Source organism: Linepithema humile, chromosome 6 (genome assembly GCF_040581485.1).
Source record: "Linepithema humile isolate Giens D197 chromosome 6, Lhum_UNIL_v1.0, whole genome shotgun sequence".
NCBI classification, from domain to species: Eukaryota; Metazoa; Arthropoda; class Insecta; order Hymenoptera; family Formicidae; genus Linepithema; species Linepithema humile.
Window position 1 is genome coordinate 17825242 of NC_090133.1, and position 20763 is coordinate 17846004.

The window sequence follows — 20763 nt, forward strand, 5'->3', positions numbered from 1 at the left end:
ATTATCGAAGGTAAGTGAGCATCGTTCTACGTTTCGCACATAATTTTTTGTGATTCAAAGTAAATCCGCGCACAAAAATATCTAATCGAACAATGAACAATATCGTAGTTAATCATCGCATATGTTCGCGAACAACAATCTTTTGATATCAGTAAAATTGTTGCATCGCGTTGAACAGCGTTTGTAAAATTTGCGAGCATAAGTGCGAAATTGCTTTTATCTTTAAAATTTTATGCCACAATCGTAATGCCAATCGTATTTATCGCACCATGTCGAATATCATTCATCGAATTTTCAAGTATTAATATGAAATTGCTTTCGTTTTTCAAAGTTTTACATATATGTTGGCAGTTTTACATATATATGGAATAAACGAACATTGAGTAAAGTTAGAGGTAATCGTTCCGTGATATTTATTCGTTTCATGTTATTTATTCATTCGAAAGTGCATTGCGCGTATAATCGCTCTTCTACAATATTAAATTGCCGGTCGCTGTCATGATAAAGGTAAATGATAGTAATTAGATCTTTCAATGATATTCGTATCCTTTAATTTCCGATGCTATTGCATTAGATATTATCGCAATGTCGACTTTTTTATGATTAGAATTACATATTTCGCGTTTGTAACGGTTGAAATTATTTCAGAGTTGTATTTCACATAAAAAATTTATTGTGCTCGTAAAACTCGGAAGTATCGTACAAACTGATCGATCGTGCCATAAATAATAATTAATGTTATGCCATTATAGGTTTAGAATAACGACGGAGCCACAAAAAATTGCAACGATAAAACTACAAAAAATTGCAACGATAAAGCTACAACAAATTGCGACAATCGACAATCGACAAAGCTACATTAGATGAAATTGCGATATTGCAGCAATAGCGAGTATAGCAATAGCAGCATAGCAAGCAATAGCGAGACACCAGCTGGTAAGTAAATTTCCATATTATATTTAATTCATTATGATTAATTATTTGTTTATTTATGATATTTTGATATCTTTACTATTGATTATAATTAACTATAATAATGATGAGATATTAATTTTGGATCCACTTTCATAAATAAAATAGTAAAAAGATGTTAATTTTAAAAATATAAATTACTATGTAACAATTTTTGTTGTGTATATATATATAATGCACTAATTTTGATATTTTACTAGAAAATTTAACATTTAAAAAATAATAATAATAAAAATATAATATGAAAGTGTAAAGTACATCTTATACAAATAATTATACTAAAAAACTTATGTGAGTTACGGCTGGTTAATGACGTTTTCCTTGACCAGGACGTTATTACAACGTCCTTCAAGCTTTTTTTTATACTGTTGGTTGCTAATATTATAAATCGATAGCGCGACTTATGGACCGGAAACTGAAGTTTAGTCATAGATATGCAATGTTTACGTAATAAACTGTGTTGTAAGATATATAATATATTATATTATGATTATCATTTTTTTTAGAACTAAGAAACCAATTGCATTTGTATTTTTTTTTCTTTTTGCACATTTTTGGATTCTTCTTAATTTATTACATTTCTTATTTCTTGTCTACATCTATTTACATATACATCTATTTATATCTACATCTTTTTTAATGCAAAAAATTATAAATAAACAAATAATTAATCATTGTACGTAAATATATAATGAGAAATTGCAAATAATTTGCAAAAATTTACAAGATTATTGTGGATTTATTAATTACTAAGAAATGGATAAAATTTAATGCAAATGCTTTTAAATCTTTGGAGTACAATACTTTTCCGCACACATAAGTCCAATTAAAGCGTATAATCATTAACATAATTATCAGAATAATTAATTTTGTAGGATCATTGATAAAAATGCTAGCTCTTTCTACAATAACCGATTCGAGAATACCTCTCACTCCAAAATTAGAAACTTGTATATTTTCAAGCGCCCTTCTTAGCTACTTGTATAAAATCCATCGTTAAAAGTGAGCGCAAAACTTGGTGATATTCTATACATATACAGCGAACTCCGCAGTGTGAGTTTGAAAGCAACTGAAAATATATGCAGGACCAAGGGGGTTAATCGCAATCGTCGTGAGAATGGTATGTCGTTCGTTACGAACTGGTCGAGACAGAAAAGGACATGAACTAGGGTCGTCCAAGGTTGAACGATTTTTCCAAACGAGCATCGACAGTGTGTTTCTTTTTCTCTCTTTTAGTACACTCGAGACAGGACCAACTACTCGGTAGCCTAATAGCACCAAAAGCATTACAAAATGCGTTGCGTGTCGTTGTCGGAATTTCTCTTTCATTAGGATTTACTAATAACGTGCGAGTATACACGTGGGAAATTTCACTTCCGAAATAGATGTCAGTCACCGTCGCGATTTATTACCGTCGCTTTTTGATTGCTTTTAAGGTGAGGGTGTTAATTACTTCTCTTGAATGAAAGGTGCCGACATTCTCAGATTAGGTCGAAGTCACGGTGAAAATCTCGAGCGCTTTCGTCGATATTAATTACCGGGATTCTCATTGACGGCTTAACTGTTGCCGCAATCGCTCTTATCTTCATTATCGCCGAAAATAGTTGGCATTGCTAAATTTTTCATTAGGTTCGCGGTTATTTGAAGAGTAATTGAGTGTCGTTCGTAACGGTTCGTTAAGATAGTTAAATAGTTAGATAGATTTAATTACATTTTTGTGACTTTTCTGAAAATTTATAATATTACGCATAATGTGATGTGATAATAAGATATACTAACAGAAAAAGTTAACAATTTAATATCATATAAAAATGAATAATTTATTTTAATGGAAGTAAGTTATCTTAAGATTGTCTACTGTTAACAATAAATTTATCTCTGAATTTTTCCAACGCGTTATACAGAATAATAGCAGTTTTCTCATAAAAATAGAAAGATTTTGAACATAATTATATCGAGATATGAACAGTTTCACCAAAAGTATCGGACAGATTATTGAATTGATATGAAATAATTAATTTTATTAATGCTTTTGAATATTTCGCTTTTTGAAAACCTAAGAAAATTAAGTACAGGCTTAAAACGTGTAAAATAAGATTAGAGAAAATTGGATAACAAGTAGGTTATTATCATTATTATAATAATTTTCACTTCTCTTGGTCTCATTAGACTATTCACAAGTGTAGCACAAAGGTAAAAGAAAGCCAGTGTGTGACATTATCTACTACATATTCACATATATTCACTTAACTACTGTGCGACTTCATACGTTTATCAGGCCAAATTAACAAGCAATTATATTCAAATGTCTTATTTACAATGCTAGTAAATTATTTACAGTTCTAAAATATAAAATCTACTCAACAAAACAGTGTATATTATGATTTTTACATTCATGGTTTCAATATTACACATTCTTTAAATGTTTTAGATTTTCCTAACGTTTTATGAAATATTGCTGAAACAATTTATCCGCAAGCAAGTGTTTAATTCTAAACGCGACTCATAAAGCGGGGAAAGGTTGTTTAGTTAACCACGACGTCCACTGTTGTATGAGAGCGATATATATAAACGCGATGTCATATATATTCGCTCGCGAATCACGTAACGACCGTAAATAAGTTGTCAGAAACAGCAAACGTTCGTCTCCTTCGCCGTATACAGAAAGCGTTATGCGAATTGAATGCTAGCTCATACATCAAATGACAATGAGAAGCCGGACAAATCAGGAATAATATTTCGCGTTGTATGTGCTTGATAAAGTAATAAGCATACATTTGATTTTGATTTTTTTACATTGACGTTTATATTTGATTTCAATATTTAGAAAAAAACATTGCTCAATATTGCATCAAGATCTTTTATTAAATTAACTTTGCGCGATTGTAGCTTCATTAAGAATATCATTAAGAATATAATTGATACGTTTTGCTGCAAAATACTACGCGATTTAGATGTAATTTTTCAAATATTATATGAATAATTTTTTAACACAATTTTTTTAATTTTTAACATATCAATTTTGCGGAATATTCTACGGTTAAAATCAATAAAATTTGCTTAGAAGAAATTTTGTGGATTTTTCTTACGTTCTTTTAAATCTTTTCGAAAAGATAGTTACGATGATTACGTGAAGTTGCGAGCAACGAGACGGATAGGGCAAAAGTCCCAAAAAGCAAATCAAAGAAAGCGAGTTCGGAGACATTGCGAGAAAGCGAGGTAAAGCGAGGCAAAAGGTAGCAGCGTGAAAGAAGCGAGACGTAGGCGCGGAGTAGGTAGGCGGCGTGGAGTGGAGGGGAATGCTGGAATGGAATGCGCGGCGCCTAGGGCTCGTCGGATTCCAGGGCCACACGTGCCCTTCCCTCCCTGCGCGCCTGCACGCCGCAGGCACCGACCGGAGCCAATAAACTTCGCTTCCAACTGGCGGTCGCGGTCGACCACCATAGAGCTCATTCATGGAGACCTCCTACCATGTCGCGGTCGGTTCGCCAATCGCTCGCGACCTCGCAAATCATCGACGTAAGAATGTATATAGGCAGTAGCATATCCTGTCGAATGAGAGCAGAGAGATATTAAGATTAGAGATTAGAAGCAAAGAAGGACTACAGATGTATCAATCTATTTCGATTCGATATCATTTCACATCTGTTCACATCTATTTATTTTGCTGATACACTCAAGTAAAGTGTGCCAACAAAGAAAATGACAGGGAAAATGACAAAGTGCGTAGAAGTTATGTGAGAATTTAAATCAATTAAGATGTTAGGTGTGAACAGGATACCGAGTCGAATTGAAATAGACTAAAGAATCTATAGTTTGCTCTTATCGCTAATATTAGCTTCTCCTCGTGGAAGGCTATGTCTAGATTCTTCTTAGGTCAATGTGAATACTTCATATTGCTGCCATCTAGTGCAGAATTTGAGGCGTATAACCGGAGTACCAGAAGCGATCTGTAGCTGATATCGTAGATTTTAGGAAGATGCTAAAAAAAGTCCATAAAGTTAGATGAAAAAATTCAATATAAATATTTCATATATATTAAATTCGATACATATGATAATAAGTTTCATAGATATCAGATTTCTTATCTATACATTCAATAGTTTTTCTAATTTTTCATTGATAAGAGTCTATAGATTTTTTTTTTTAAACTAGAAGATTTGAGAAAAATTGTTTTGTATTATGATATAAAATTATTCTTGTTGATACAATCTAGATCTGTTCTGTGGTATTTCTAATAAGACGCCTATTTTATTATAGAAAATTGATCACTAATGACATACTGCTTTTGGAATGTGATACAAATCTTTTGATTGTGTATCAATAATTGAAGAGCCACCGGTTTTTCATAAATTCTAAACTCGTTCTTTTTTCATGGATTTAAGTGAAAATACATTTTATTGTTTTACTTTCCAACTATCTCATCAGATTCTTCTTCTTTCGATTTTGCATGAGGGAGCAATGCCTACGATAATATTTAAAATCCGCCACTTCGCTAACTTCGTAGTTAACCTTTGTGACTTGCGTAATCAATTGAATGGGCAAGATTGATCTAAACCAGTAATATTAGTAGAGTCTTTAAACACTGCTAGCAATGTCGCATCATCACATTCAGAGAGTACATTATTTTCTTCCTAAAATCACTTTTTACATTCAACTTTCCTTAATATTTTTCCTTTTTTTAACATTTTTAAAATATGTGTGTGAGATATGTCTCATTAAATATTTACAAGAAAGCGTATTAATCAAATTAAACAAATTTAAAATTATTTTGACGATGATAAAGCTTCTTTCACATGCATTTATGAGATAAAACTTTAAAGGCACATGCTTTATATCACGCGATATAATGAGATAAAACAAAGTGTTAAGATAAAACAGATAAAACTTACCTTGCATTTTCAAAAGTGGCTGATGCGCTACTGCCTACTGCGCCAAAGCCAACACCGACAGCAAGACCCTCAGGAATATTATGTATCTAATTATACAAATCAAAATGTACATATTATTCAACTGATAACAAAAGTAACATACATAAAGTAAATTATTTGCATGACTATTTACTACTATTACTACTACTACTACTGTTTTGTAGAAATATGTAAAAATATACCGTAATTGCCACAACTAGTAGTAATATCCTCCGCCATTGATTGTTCTTCGCTTCGTTATTAGGATCCTCGTAAACTGTTCCGATTTCTGCCGGTTCTGTTCTGTTTATATTTGTAAGTTGTCGACGTCTACTATTCTGTTCGTAGAAGCCTGAAAAATTAAATATTGACAGTAATTTACATATCACGCTTTGCACCAAGTTGTGCACTTTTAAAAACTGAACGATGAGCACAGGGACACTTCATGCAAATGCAATTTGTACAAGATGAAGGATTAAAAGAAGGACTTCTTCACACTGCGATACTTTAAATTAAATTTACTGCAGTGTTAGATCCATTTAGGCAGGATTAATAAGATCAGTTTTCAAGCTTTATGGAACTTTTCACACAGATCCAGAATGTTTATTTTTTTATTGGTCTCCTCTTTTTAGATAATATTTTGTTAAATATTTATTAAATATTTTAAATATATTTTATTAAATATTTTACGCGGACGTGCACTCAATATTAATGATGGGTTCAAGCAGAGTTTTAATTCTGTTTTTGATGTTCACACTTTTATCACACTCACATAATCACACTTTTGTTTTGATCACATCTTCATTTTTATCACACTCTTGTTAGAGATTTATACTTAAGTTTTTAGACAATGTAGTTTAAGTTTAAATGGTGAATCGGCTATTTTTGTTTATAAATTTATGTTGAACCTGTGTGTTTGAGTTCCACATATTTCACTGCGGAATAATGTTGATATAATGTCATGCATATGTTAATACAAAGCTTGGGATTATTAAGTCTAAATGCAGATATTAATCAACTATTGATATATCTTCTACTAAAATCACTTTTGAGACAAAAAAACATATTTATTTATACAAATAATATATTTGCCTGGAATAAGCAATAATCTCTGTATGAATCAATTTATATTCATTTATATTCATATTAATTAGACACATCAATCAATATTCCTTTTTATACCTAAGTTTAATTAAAGAACTAACTAATGCGAATGTATGCATGTTTTACAGATAAAAACTTGTGCGTCTTTGGTGTTACAAATCGGGATATTCGTTCCGTCGTAATTTTATATCATAATAAAACGCGTGCCGGGAGTGTCGTTAATGCCGCGAGTGACGTGATAGTTTCGCGCGAGTACAAAACGCGATACAATTTGGTTCGATTCGCCTGCGACGTCGGGAGTGCCGTTTGAAGTGCCGCACGATTTTTACATTCGGGTACGCGCGTGAGCAATGCGCGCATCGTGACGCGTGTGATAGTTTCGCGCGAGTACGAAACGCCGTAATCTAGCGAATCGTATGGACGAACACATTTGCGCCGAATGATAAATATTGAGACACGATCGAACACGATCCCTCTTTGAGGGATTTTTTCTTTTCAACTTTGGGCTCGGCTCGGGGGAGAAAAGGATCGATTTTTATCATGAAATCCCGATTACGGACCAAAAAGGCATCTGCAATGTCTGACGTGCCAACATATGTCATGCCGGAAAGCATGGGGTTGCTTAATTGCAACTATGACACATATGATCGACGGCATTGAAGTCAATCCAGCGACTTTGCTAGTTCCGTCAGTTAGGCACCGAAATGCTGCTGAGATGCTCGGTATCTAGTCGGTTGATTCCATGACTAATCGCACCTTATCTTCTTCGAGTTTACGTTTTGCCTTCTGTTTTGAGAAAATCGTGCCTTAATTGGTAAATACGGTCGTCTGAAACGCGGACGGAATTCGCGCGTAACGTCACGAATATAAAGTTTAATGTGCGCAGTAATTATTTTATAAATATTAATTATTTCAAACACTAATCTGCATTTATTTTTTTATTTTACAGATCAACTTTCTGCGCGTAATCGGTGCTACAAAATATATTCGTTCCGTCATATAGTATAACAAAATGCGCGTCGGGAGTGCCGTTAATGCCGAGAGTTATAGCGAATCTATAGATGAACGCATTTTTGCTGTATGACAAATATTGGGACACGATTTTTTTTGACTTTAGGCTTGGCTCGGGGGAGGGAAAGGTCGGTTTCAATCATAAAATCTCGACTACGGCAGGGCAATCTTCGGTTCTACGTGCAGCGCGCTAGTTGTACAGATAGCCGGACTGTCAAAGGTAGTCGAGGACGGCTACTGGAGTTAGTCAAACGCTACCGATTGCTTTTCAGATGTCTTGTATCTAGTCGGTTGATTGAATGACTAATCGCACCTCATCTTCTTCGAGCTTATCTTTGCCCTCTGTTTTGAGAGAATCGTGCCCCAATTGGTAAATGTGGTCGTCTGAAATGCGGACGGAATTCGCGCGTAACGTCACAGCTTGGACAATTCGGTTCGATTCGCCTGTGACGTCGGGAGTGCCGTTTGAAGTGCCGCGCGATTTTTACATTCGGGTATGCGCGCGAGCAATGCGCGCGTCGCGACGCGTGTGAGTGCTTGGGACAGCCACTGAGAGGAAGACGAGGTCTAGGAGGCATCGGGCGACGGCGATGCAGCATTGTGGTAAGTAATTTATCATAAAAAATGCAAATTTGGCAATAATGGACAGGCTATCTTGATATGCATGTGAAATTATCTTTCATAGATAATTCCGCGGATAACCATCTTTCAATAATCATGGATACATTCACATTATTTAGTTTGATGATAAATTCAGCTTTGTGTGAGAGATTTATAAACTCCTAACTTGCATCAACATGTCACTTTACGCGTTTAAAACTGTTCATCTATTTAAATATTATTTGTTTCACACTTTTGGATTTAGAATATAAAACAATACATAAATTATTGGATCGAGAGATTTAAATAATGGAAAGAGATATATTGACCATTTATTAATAATTAATTAAAAATCTAAAAAATAGGATTATGAAGTTATATATATAGTTATAGTTCTGATCTGAACGCTTATATTATACCTTTAAATTTAATGAGCAAGAAAAGACTAAAATTATTAGTTAAATTTGTTCAAATTATATATGGATATTCTTTACAAAGTTTTGAAACTCAACTATTACTTTTTATGTAAGTTTTTACGCCATGCTACATGCAAAGATTTCAATGTTGATTGTATCTTAAGATACATTGAAAAATTTTCATAAAAATAAGTTGAGAAAATGCTTATTCCTGGATAAAAACTAGCTATGTCTGCGACAAAGCAAAGAGAGGCGAGTGTACACGGACGTTTATATACATACAAAATATGTATATATGTATAGTATACGTGTTACGAACTGATCCCATTTTCCAAGCCTACAGAGAGAACAAATTGCGATTTTACGAGAAAAAAATGAGATACCGTCGATAGTAGTCGATTCGACGCGAGAGTACATCTTTCCACAGGAAATTTGTACGTCGTTAAGTAACGGATTATAATCATCGTTTAAGTCCTCGTCACTCTTTAGTTTCGCAATGATCTTGCGATTTTGTTTCGTACCGACTGATTGCATAGCTAAAAGCACATTGGGGGACTGAATGCCGAGGGAAGATATCAACGCGTCCGTCCCGTATACGAATGTCGCGCCGAGGAGAAATCCAACTGCGACCGGCACGAACGCGAACTCGCCGTTGTGTCCGTATATCTTGCTCTCGGTTGCCATTTCGATCGCTGGTGCGAGCAATGACCAGTAACTCGCAGCTACCATCACGCCAGCGGCGAACCCCAGGCTGACATCGAGGAGCTTACGCTGAAACGGAAACGCATAATTAGATATATGCGGCTCCTATGTTAGAAAATGTAGATAAAGGGGGTGAAAAAAGGAGATAAATTTCGTCATTTCTGATCCGTTTCTGCTTTGTAACCTTATTTCTTCTTGATAATTTTTAAAGTTGTTATACACATATTTATCTTCCAATAATGCTTAAACCATAATTAGCCCTTCTTTTGGTTTATATCATCATCCTTTTTTTTATTTCTCTTCTTTTTCTTCAAGAATATAGATCGCGATCCTAAAAAAAAAAAATAAAAAAAAAAAAACAATTTATTAATCGAAAAGTTGTTAAAACATTAGCAATAAAATTTAAAGTTTCCTTAGAATTGTATATATAAATTAATTTTCGCTGCTTTCGTTAAATTCAAAAAGTAACATGTAATTCTAATTTCTGTCGAAATATTCGAGGTGTGGCTTATACATATTTACTGAAACGTGCGTTAATCGCTTACGAGAGAAATTGAGAAACTGTATCAGCATTTTATAAAAAGTGTTTGCCTTATCTCGTATATCAACGCATGAAAATATGATCGGTAGCATCAACTTCTATCTCTTGCATCGTAAAATTGTGATATCAATTAGATAATCCTTAAAGCAAATAATAACGTAATGCTAAGATTTTAGTCAAATATTGACAAAAGAATGCCCAAAACGGTCTCTCCCTGATTTTTTATTTACTTAAGAAGTATAGTTCAAAAATATAAAAACCGATTTTTTATATAAATTAAAAATAATATTTACAAAAATTTGCGATATTCATCGAGTTATAATAATCTGATTTATTTTTACGAAGTTCACATAACAAAACATAGAATGGACATCATTTATTATATTAGCAATATATTGGATATAATATCGTAACCTTTTTGTATAAAAAAATTAATTTCTTTTTGCAAATAGTAGTAAATATTTACTGCGCGTATTATAAAATTTCTTTCACGTGGCATTGTTTTTCTGTTTCAAGATTTGTAGTTTTACTTACTTGACATTGTAAATTTGTAATCTTATCATAGAACTGTTCAACGAATACGCATACATTTCATTGTGTTAAAAGCAAAATTTATTATGCAATAGATAATGTTGCGCATTAGAAGGAAACTATTATTTTTATAGTTGCCATTTCCATGAAAGTTTGATATCAGATATTGATAATATTGAGAAAAAAATATATATATTTGCTATCTCATAAGAAATAAGGAAAAGATATATATAATGTAAAAGATGATTTTAAAAATATATAAAATCTAATGACGCAATCATCACTTTTTCTAACAATATAAAGGCTTATTATGACATTGCCATATAAATAATTTTATTTACTTTAAATTTGTTTAGAAAGTAATTAGAATTGAATGCAGTTAAAGAAAAATATCTTATTAGTATTTATATCAATTAAATAATTAACCTTCAAGTTTATCACATAAAATTTGCAAGCTATATAATTTCCACAAGTTGCTTCCGTAATTTACATATGTTCAGTTTTATAATATTGCAAAAAGCGAATTAATTAAATCATTGAAGACTATTTATCGAGTAATTTGATGAAAATGGAAGACAGAAATTATCGTTGAAGTCCGCATCGTGCATAAAATTCTGTTTATATTATAAACAATTACACACATTTATATCATAAACGTGCATATTTCTGCTTAGAGAAATTAAATACGATATTGAACGTAATACGTACGACTTTGTTTGCATTATTAGTTGCATTTTTGTATGCATATTTATGATCATTGTTTATGGTGACATGCAAATCTATCTGGATAGATTTTAACAACGTGAAAGCGTGCGATATATACGACGAGTCGTTCTCGTAATACATGCATGGATTAAATCGCATGGAGGAAGCAGCGGATTATGCGAGCTCGCCAATCGCCGCAAGGTGGAGAGAGCCGTTGTTGCTGCGACTTCATTGAACTAGCTCTAAATTTAAATGCATCCAAGTATTCGGCCAAAATAATTCTGCTTACGCAAATGATCAACGTTTCTGTTTTCGCTCGCTCTTGGTAATGACAGTAATCTACTGATAACAAAAATTTCAAAATTTGCGTGCGTCAACAGGATTCTTCTTCCACTACGCAAGTGTCGTTTCAACACATATTGCAAAACTATAAAAATATAAAATTGTAAAACTTACATTTTTTATTCGCAAATTTGCAGCCAAAAAATTCCACTACAGAATTCACTGAAGTTTTTTAATACACTTTACATAAAATTTTATATATAATTTTAATTATTCTTTATAATTTAATTTTTTATATAATCTCTTGATCTACAAAATGTAACGAAATGTATAAGTACTCAGTTTTGAGACATTTTGGAGAATGTGAGTTTAACATCTAGATCTCTCAAAGGAACAATTATTACATCATTATTATGGGGTAGAAACGCATAAATAAAAAATGTAATTAACATATTGGGTTTGATTATGTGACAATATAAACTGTAAAATTGTAACAAAGCAGTTTTTTTTCTTTGTAACGTCGAAAACTGTGTTGATTAAAACTTCTCAATAGAGACGTGATTTTTATCAGCATTTATAATGAGAGAGTTGAAATTCAAGGTTTTTTAGACGAACATTATTAAAACTGCAACTAAAAAATTACATCATATTTGTCACTTATCAAGTATTTATCACAGAAAAATAAAAAGTATAGTTGAAAGAAACACGTTAATTTCTACTTCAAACAGAGAATGTCACATAAGGGTAGGTGGGCGCGATTAAGGTTAAAGTGTTAAGATTGAGGTTAAGTTTGCCTCGATAACTGTTGGAATTTCGATAGATGTTGAGACGAGTCGCGTGTTAATTAAAGTGTTAAAGAGATTTATAGTAAAAAACGAAGTACCCTTTGCGCGAAAAATGCGATTGTAACACTCACTTGTTTTCCTCGAATAATGACCACGAGAGCGGCGCCGGCCGCAGTGAGAGCCCACGTGAATAGGGTCCCGAGGAGCGCCTGAACAATCGGTGAATGATCCTTGAGCATCGTGCCTTCGTCACATCGGGCAGGTCAAGCGTGGTGTATGGTTGACGCGTGTCTGGAGGCGAGAGCGAACGGGCGAGCACGGACGCGCGAGCCAAAACGACGGCATGCACTCAGTCCCCCGCGCTGTTTATCTCACTTTATCTCAACCACTACGCACACCACCGACACACTATATAATTATGGCTACTACTACTTATCCGAGTGCGAAAAATATGTATGAAGCTGCAAGTATAGTGCGCTACGTATTACTGCACTACGACCGCATCGCGCGCGCACTGCTGTCCATCGCCCCGCCGTATTCGTCTATCGCGACTTCCGAATATCGTAGGCGCGCAGGTCACGACGTACGTACGTAACACACGTACGTCGTCTATACATACGTGGATCAGAGTACGCGTGCGTATATGCGTGGGTGCGTATGCATAGCGTGGGTGTGGACGACGGGTAAGAGCACGCAGGGCACCTTCGATTTCTCCCTCACACTGATAAGCAGGGTTGATCACGTACGCCAGCGGGGCACTGCTGCGCGGTCAATGGCCAATGAGTAGGCAGTACGAGGTCCACGTGTGCGAACAAATCTCGCGGCCGTGTCGGCGCCACGTCTCAAGGTCCTGTCCGTACCGGTTATTAACGATGTCAAGGCGATCACCTTGATCATCAATGTCCGACGGTGAAACGCAAACGTCACTCTAAAGGTTTTGAGAAAACAACTGCGTTTTTGCTCGGCTGAACCGCTAACAATAAGTACGCAATTATTGGTTGTGAGGCGCTACTGTCAGCCGCAGTCGTAGCAGACGACACACTTGAGCTGTCAATGTGCAAACATGGCGTCCGCAACGGTAGGTGTACGCCGATCTTTCGTACGTTCTTCCGCATACTGACGCCACATGTTTTTTTTAGTCGTAGCGCCACCGAGTATTCGATTGTCTTGTAGAGCGAAATATAAGTGTCATTTTGTTACGGAGGAGACCGAGAGTAATTGTTCTAATCGTTGGAAGGTCGTTACTCTGACATTCGCTTGCGCATTTCCGTATGTATATTATCGAAGAAACGTTTCCTGCACGATAATTATACGCTCCTACTCTCTGTGGAAGCGAATGTGGGCAAACGGTGTCTTTGGGATTTAACTTCGTGGCTCGCCTTTGTCTTTTTCGTTTTCGAGAAACATTTCACGTTTTGAGTTTCTTCATCCATAACACAGAAATGCAAATTATGCATGATCTTGAAGTAAATTGATAAACGCATGCCTGACACTCCTTTTTCGAATGTTCTGCGATCTATATTTTTAGGTACCTTTACTGATGGATGACGATACAATTGCTTTTGGAGAGGAAGAGGAGGCTGCTCAAAATGCCAACAAGCTTAAGTACATATGATGAAGATGCTTGTTAACATAAGTGGAAATTATAGTATATATAGCGGATTTGTAAGATAAAATATTATTTCTTATAATTCTAGACACCCGTACGTTACATTGTTTCACTTGGCCTTCAGGATAGCAGCCATAATGGTTTATTTGCTTTGTGGAATATTTTCAAATAGTTTTATAGCGAGCTTCGTAACAGTGGTACTACTTTTGTCGATGGATTTTTGGACAGTTAAGAATATCACGGGAAGATTAATGGTCGGCCTTAGATGGTGGAATTATGTGGATGACGATGGCAAAAGTCATTGGGTTTTTGAATCTAAAAAGGTTCGCTTGATTATATACATTCTGATTTATATTTCTAGGATATAGTAATGAAAAATTACTCGAGTCTTGTTAAATTTTGATTTCTGATTTACAAGAAGGTGTATTTTAAAAACAGGCTTTTGTTTCTTGCATTATAACAAGAATTTAATTCTGTATTGAAGAAAATATAATCTTATATTATGTTGTTTATAAGTTTTAGTTATAGTGTTACATAAATTATATTAAAATGCAGCTTTCAATTATTAAATATCATTTTTTATCAGTCACGTTCCAGTGGATGCTGGTTTAATTGGATTCAATATTTCAAGGTTCAGCTGTTGTTCATTAACGCCCTTGACATTTTCTACATCATTGTTACTGCTTATACATTATTTTGATATAATAAAATTATGTCTTGTTGCAGCTGCTAATTATATATTGTGGATATTTACCTTGTAGCTGATAAAATGAACTAGATTAGTTACACATAGTTATTTAAACATAGTTCTTATATATAAATCCAATGTCTGCTAGTGCCCTGTGTTTCAGGGTGCACAACAGAACCGCATTAATGCAACAGAGGCGCGAATCTTTTGGTTGGCTCTGATATTATGCCCATTTTTTTGGTCAATATTATTTGTCACCGGATTGTTCGGTCTCAGATTCAAATGGCTTTTGATCGTCTGCATTGCCATTGTTTTGAATGGTGCAAATCTATATGGCTATGTTAAATGTAAAATGGGAAATGATCAAAATATTTCAGCAGCAACCAGTGACTTCATCAGGAAACAAGTTATTCAAAATGTATATCTTTTGTGAAGATTAATATAATCAAATGTAATTTGTCATATAATTTTTTTTATATTCATATACTATTGTTATTTTGCTGTAGGTTTCTTCAATGATGACTAGGAGTCCTCCAACAAATAATTCCAATCAACCAACTAATGTAATATAAACTTGTGAATTTATAAGCGCTAATGTGTCATCTAAAATTCATATTTATATGATGGATAATTTAATAAATATTTACAAACAGTTTGTACATAATAATATCGAACATTATCTTTTAAGTATTCTATAATAAATCGTTACCAACCTGTATCTTTCATTGTTATAATTTGATACTTATTTTTTTATCCACAGTATCCATTATATCGGTGTTTCTTGATGCTACCAAGTAAAGGGCTTTTATATTAAAGAAGTGAACAATTTTTACGTTAGTACTAGTTTATTAATGCCGCAAGGCAATACATAATGTACACGGTATTTTTCCTTGTCAACAGACTTTTCCTATTACACAATATTTATTTTTTATAGTTGTTAATTAGTAACATTGCATTTATCATGTTTACCTCAGCCTGTTGTATTCTTTCTGGCAAGAAAGTATCACAAAATAATTTCCCATTCTTTCAACGATATTTAGTATTTGACTTATTCTTTGCTTTTAAATTCATATTCTTCTTCGGATCCGCGACCGCAGTCACTTTACTTGATTCATCTACAGATGAATTTGAGGCGATCTTATACACACAGTAACAAACTCGCTATATTGCACGGAGCTAAATGAGCCGATTGTATTTCGTTATATTATCAAAACTGCTCCGAAAACGCGAGTTGTGTACGTTTTCAAGAAGAAGAATACAACAAACCACATATTGCTATACATTTTAGGTCATAAAAAATTATAAAGACTAACAAGGGTCACGCTACTAAAGTACAACGTACACGAAAGTTTTGGAATGATACAAAAAACTTAGTTATTACAATTATTACGTTATAATATAAATGTACGAATATGTCGTGGACTTCCTTGTAGCGATAATTTTAGTGAGTATAGATTAACGATACCAACTTATAACTAATAGTATATTTATACAATAATTTAATTCCGTCATTCATAACGTATTTTAGCCTGGAACTTTTTAAATGTGAAGCCATTAAGAAATTTCGTGAAGTACATATATCGATAATAATTATATTGAAGTTTCAACTTGATAAATTTTGCCACGAAAGTTTTGCCAAGTGTGCTATTAAAACTTAACACGTTATATAATTATCAGAAGAATATTTAATGAGGATGAACGTTTAATGAATTGTTACAGATGAGAATACCTATAATGATTTGAAAGTTATTTTTAGCAAAAGTCTTTAATTTCTCTCTTTTTTTAAGAACGTTGTAATAAAATCCATAGTGTGTACAGGGCGTTTGACTTTTAAAGTTTAAGAGCTACTGAGTTATTTATTGAGAAATGTTTTTATAATGAGAAGAACCACTTCATTGAAATGAGGAAATAATCAATGTAGTTTAATTTTATGTGTTGTAAACTATAAATGAATAATTGTACAATGGATTGCAGATTGCAGAATGGGATAAAAATATTTCAATGGAAATAAATTAGTATTATTTACAGGTGAAGCCTGCCAATGTACAACACATAATTGTTAAAATATCATTTATTCTTATCCTAAATGCCTTTAACATATCGTTTTGAGTTTTGTGTTTAGCGGTCTCAGTCATATATTTTAATGTAAGAGAGAGCTAATAAACATTATCCAGTCATACACCATGTATAACATTTCATTAGCAGTAGCTTGAAGAGTGTGAGTCAGCTCTGGTGAATCGTTAAATATCAATTACAGTCTTTGAACTTATCCATTTACTTTGAACTTAAGAAAATAAAAGATGCCGCAGAGAACCGTATATTCTACCATACTGTACAAAAGAATAGTTATGACTTAATTTGCGTGAGAACATTCAATAGCAGCAAAAAAATTATATATATATGTATATAGAAAAAAAATATATAAAAAAAATTTATTAACGCATTTTACATATAATTTAAATTGTCAAAAGAAAATAATAGTATAAAAAATATTGTATAAATATACCCTTTTCTAACTCAAATTAAGAATAATTGCACAATTAATTGTAAGTAAATAGCTATTTATGATTACACTGAAGGCCAAACATTGAGAGTTATGATAAAAAATTGTTGCCAACTGAAAACACTTAACATAATAACTTATAATATATCATTAATGCAAATTAAAAATATTAGTATTATGTGATGAAACTTATAAGATGTAAGACAAATTATAGAATTATTTTTATAAATAGTATTACCATTATTATTATACGTAGTAGTATTATTTTCATTATAAATTAGTGAAAAATGCCATCGTTATAAACGGTTTAACAGGCAGTGAAAAGTGTGATGCGAGCACTTATACATACATTTTAATAATAATGAAATAAATTAAGTACTTTTTCAAGCACAAGAAAACATATAATATTAAATGCTACATAAAATGGCCCTCAGTTTAATAACGGAAGAAAATAAATATAATAATAAAGCGAGTAAATAATATTATTTTTTCAAAATCGTATCCAATTCATAAAGGAATATTTTGAAAAACAATGTAGAGTACGTCCGTCGAAACAATGAGATAAACACGATTAAAAATCACTACTAAAAAAGTGTAAAATCGTGAATAAAAAAAGGAGATATAAAAAAATGGAATATTATAAATAGATACAACCTAGTTGTGAATAGATTATGCGTTTTTCTTTTCAGTTAAAACTTAACTTGATATAGTCTGGAAAATTTCCACTGATTTTTAAATATCTCCATGTCCATATGCACACTCGCATCTCTTTTATGATATTTATAATATATATCTATGTATATATATTATTTATCATTTTATATTTATATGTATATATTTATATAATGTTACTAATGACAGACGGTGCATTTATGTACATTTAGTCACAGTTCCTGACCCTCGAACCACTGTAATTAACGGCGAAAGAGATATACTCGAACCGAACATATTCCAATAGCGATTTCATGATTTTACGCAATAGAGTTGTGCAAAGTCATAAAATCTCTATTCGAATATAACATTAATTACCTGATTTTAACATTTCAAGTGTATTTCATAATAGGTGTGGAGTCGTATGCAGCCAGGGAAATGCCAAAAATCAGGGACAATATATTTTAGGAGCACTATTTCAATAATGTCTCATATTTATCATTATATATGCATCTTATGCACCTTTTTAAATCGGTATTTTCTAAAATGTTAGTTATAAGATGTTGTTATATCAAACAGTACTATTTTGAAGCATGGAAGATGTAAATGAGTGAACTGTTATTGTCCTCATAGACTGGAGTTTGCAACTTTAAATTACAATATACATACACATTGGATACTTTGTATCCAAAGTTATGTAATGCTATAAAATTGACATGTCAAAATAATGGTGAAAATAATTAATTGGTGTTTTATAAAATTTAATAAAATCAGTAATTCTAATTATATTGTAAATGTAAAAATTTTGAAAATGAAGTATATTTATAGGTGATTAATGTTTTTATTTATTAAATAAAATAAGCACTTAATGTGTTTATTTTTATTAAATCACCGGTATTATAAATATTCAAATTTCTTACTAATTTATGAGTTTATTATTATATAGAATTACCGAATTAAATATTTTCACCATAAGAAATATATTGTGTGACTTGTTCTTCATCATGTGTTTTTGGCATTAATCTGACATTTGAAAAAGGAAAGGCATGTGTTATTAGTGTAAAAAATCCAATGTATCATTAAGAAATATAAATACTCAAGTATAAATTTGATTTCAACATTAAATGTATCTATACGTGAACATTGAGTTAATGTAAAGACTGATTGAACTTATATGTGTGAGACGTACTATCTATTTCAATATATTTAAAAGGCAATTAGAAGTATTCGAGGTAGAAGCTACATTGAAACTTTGTACATATGGGTGTCGAGGGCTCGGAAGAACAGTACATGAATTCAACATACAGTGCTGCTATTTAAATTAGTTCTTTTTTTTCTTTTTTTATAGAAATGTGCGCAAATTTGTTTGCGCACTTTTTTTGAATGTAGGCACCGTTTCCTTTCATCCTTCTTTCACGCGACTCATTTTTATCTCATCATTTCCCTAATGGCGTCACTTATTCTAGCCTTAAACAATTTCTTATGATCTATCTAACATTATTATAATAGGTATTGAGAAGATCTCTACCATTTATAATGAGTACAGCAGTAATAATTGTCAATTTGGCAGTATGGCAATTTTCTTGTTTTTTGTGAGCGGAAATTTTCATCTCTCTTTCTCTCTTTTTTTTGTAATAGCTACAGAAAGTTATTTAATTGCTTTTTCGATCTATTTTTTCTACATCAATAAGTACTTGTGGAACGTAGCCACGAACGGTGAATTGTAAATTTTCGTTTTTATACGATACGCGTTTTATACAGACGCAGTCACTCGTACAATTCGATATTTTATTTTATTTTTTTTAAAGACATGAACGTCGATGTCAGCACCCTTTCGTTCCTCTATGCAATTGCTACTGCAGGAAGCACTCGTGTCTTCAATAAACAGGAAGGGTTTGACTTTCGCTGTCTCAGTTTTCGGTAAGAGGTACCATACATGAAAAGACACGTAATGCACTACATTTCGGGTGGGAGAGATATTGAGTGGTCATATTTTCAGTCTATCTTAAAATTAGATTATCTAGACGTTAAAAAATGCTTTTACGGATGATCGATTCGGTAATAGGATATGTTCCAATTCACTAATCCTCGAATGTGAATTCTACGCGATGACGGCTCATGATTTTTTGATTTACATCGTACTTAATTGATTTTTCGACAGAATGTCTGGGAATTGAGAAGTTTGTTTTATTTTGTTTCCAAAAGATCTTGTGATGTGAAAAAAGAACGTATCTATGTATGATAACGTGTGATACTATTGCTCGTACAATCACGTGTATTGTACGTATTTCTAAACGGCAGTTTTGACTCGCATCAATCGCGAGGAAATTTTCGAGTCTAATTTCTAAAAAGAGATCGGTTAAATGCGTTTCCGGGCATTTGCTATATATCCGTCAAGAGTGAAAATTTCCGGCGTATTTGCATTTACTGCAACACCATTGACTAAACATTTTATTTCTATGTTAACTGCCCACGATACTATATTAATCGCGTCGCTCTACTGTATTTGTCCTTGGAAGGTACGAGTATGTCACACGGCTTTATTGTACTAGACACGTCGTACTTTTGCTCTTTCGACATCTCTGTCGCCTCGCCGGTCTCGCTTGTCCCTCGACAGATCCCTCTGCTCACGTGAGTCGGCTTGTCAGTTGGCATAATGATCAAAGGAGCCTAAGTACTCCAAACTGGCTCGATAGCAGAATTGATATTGATCCTGCGAGAAGAATATCGTGAAAGACATTATCGTTGCGCAA

At 33.0% G+C, this 20763-nt stretch overlaps 3 protein-coding genes and 1 long non-coding RNA gene across 17 annotated transcripts in view; 2 read left to right on the forward strand and 2 right to left on the reverse strand.

Annotated features, from left to right (window-relative positions):
- The window catches only part of Zip48C (Zinc/iron regulated transporter-related protein 48C), a 39677-nt gene extending 26845 nt beyond the window's left edge, over positions 1-12832 (reverse strand). Inside the window, exons 1-5 of one of the 4 annotated variants that reach the window (XM_067357831.1) lie at positions 12691-12831; positions 9900-10046; positions 9397-9784; positions 6086-6234; positions 5865-5950 (exon numbers count right to left, since the gene is read on the reverse strand). In XM_067357831.1, the coding sequence (XP_067213932.1) occupies positions 5865-5950; positions 6086-6234; positions 9397-9742 (581 nt within the window). In that variant the 5' untranslated portion in view covers positions 9743-9784; positions 9900-10046; positions 12691-12831. Of the gene's footprint in view, positions 1-5062; positions 5525-5864; positions 5951-6085; positions 6235-9396; positions 9785-9899; positions 10047-12690 lie in introns of those variants that run through there. The other 3 variants (XM_012371246.2, XM_012371245.2, XM_012371244.2) reach the window with 3 other exon arrangements.
- Positions 726-8414, forward strand: LOC137000647 (uncharacterized). Its single transcript, XR_010890914.1, has 2 exons — positions 726-936; positions 7936-8414. It is a non-coding gene; the product is annotated as an uncharacterized lncRNA (long non-coding RNA).
- A 662-nt stretch (positions 12833-13494) lies between the features above and the next one.
- LOC105674735 (uncharacterized Golgi apparatus membrane protein-like protein CG5021) lies at positions 13495-15574 on the forward strand. 5 transcript variants are annotated; one of them, XM_012371250.2, is made up of 6 exons: positions 13495-13637; positions 13699-13828; positions 14088-14164; positions 14257-14491; positions 15020-15274; positions 15363-15574. In XM_012371250.2, the coding sequence occupies exons 3-6, from the start codon at positions 14100-14102 to the stop codon at positions 15426-15428; spliced, it is 621 nt and encodes a 206-aa protein (XP_012226673.1). In that variant the 5' UTR covers positions 13495-13637; positions 13699-13828; positions 14088-14099; the 3' UTR covers positions 15429-15574. The 5 variants fall into 5 exon arrangements, with proteins under 5 accessions (XP_012226673.1, XP_012226671.1, XP_012226672.1 ...); XM_012371248.2 differs by lacking the exon at positions 13699-13828 and having other exon boundaries at positions 13499-13637; XM_012371249.2 differs by lacking the exon at positions 13699-13828 and having other exon boundaries at positions 13499-13637; positions 15032-15274.
- A 108-nt stretch (positions 15575-15682) lies between these two features.
- Lar (tyrosine-protein phosphatase Lar) overlaps positions 15683-20763 on the reverse strand; it is a 375895-nt gene continuing 370814 nt past the window's right edge. For all 7 annotated transcript variants that reach the window (XM_067357826.1, XM_067357827.1, XM_012371239.2 and 4 more), the window contains one exon: positions 15683-20723. In XM_067357826.1, the coding sequence (XP_067213927.1) occupies positions 20655-20723 (69 nt within the window). In that variant the 3' untranslated portion in view covers positions 15683-20654. The remainder of the gene's footprint in view (positions 20724-20763) is intronic.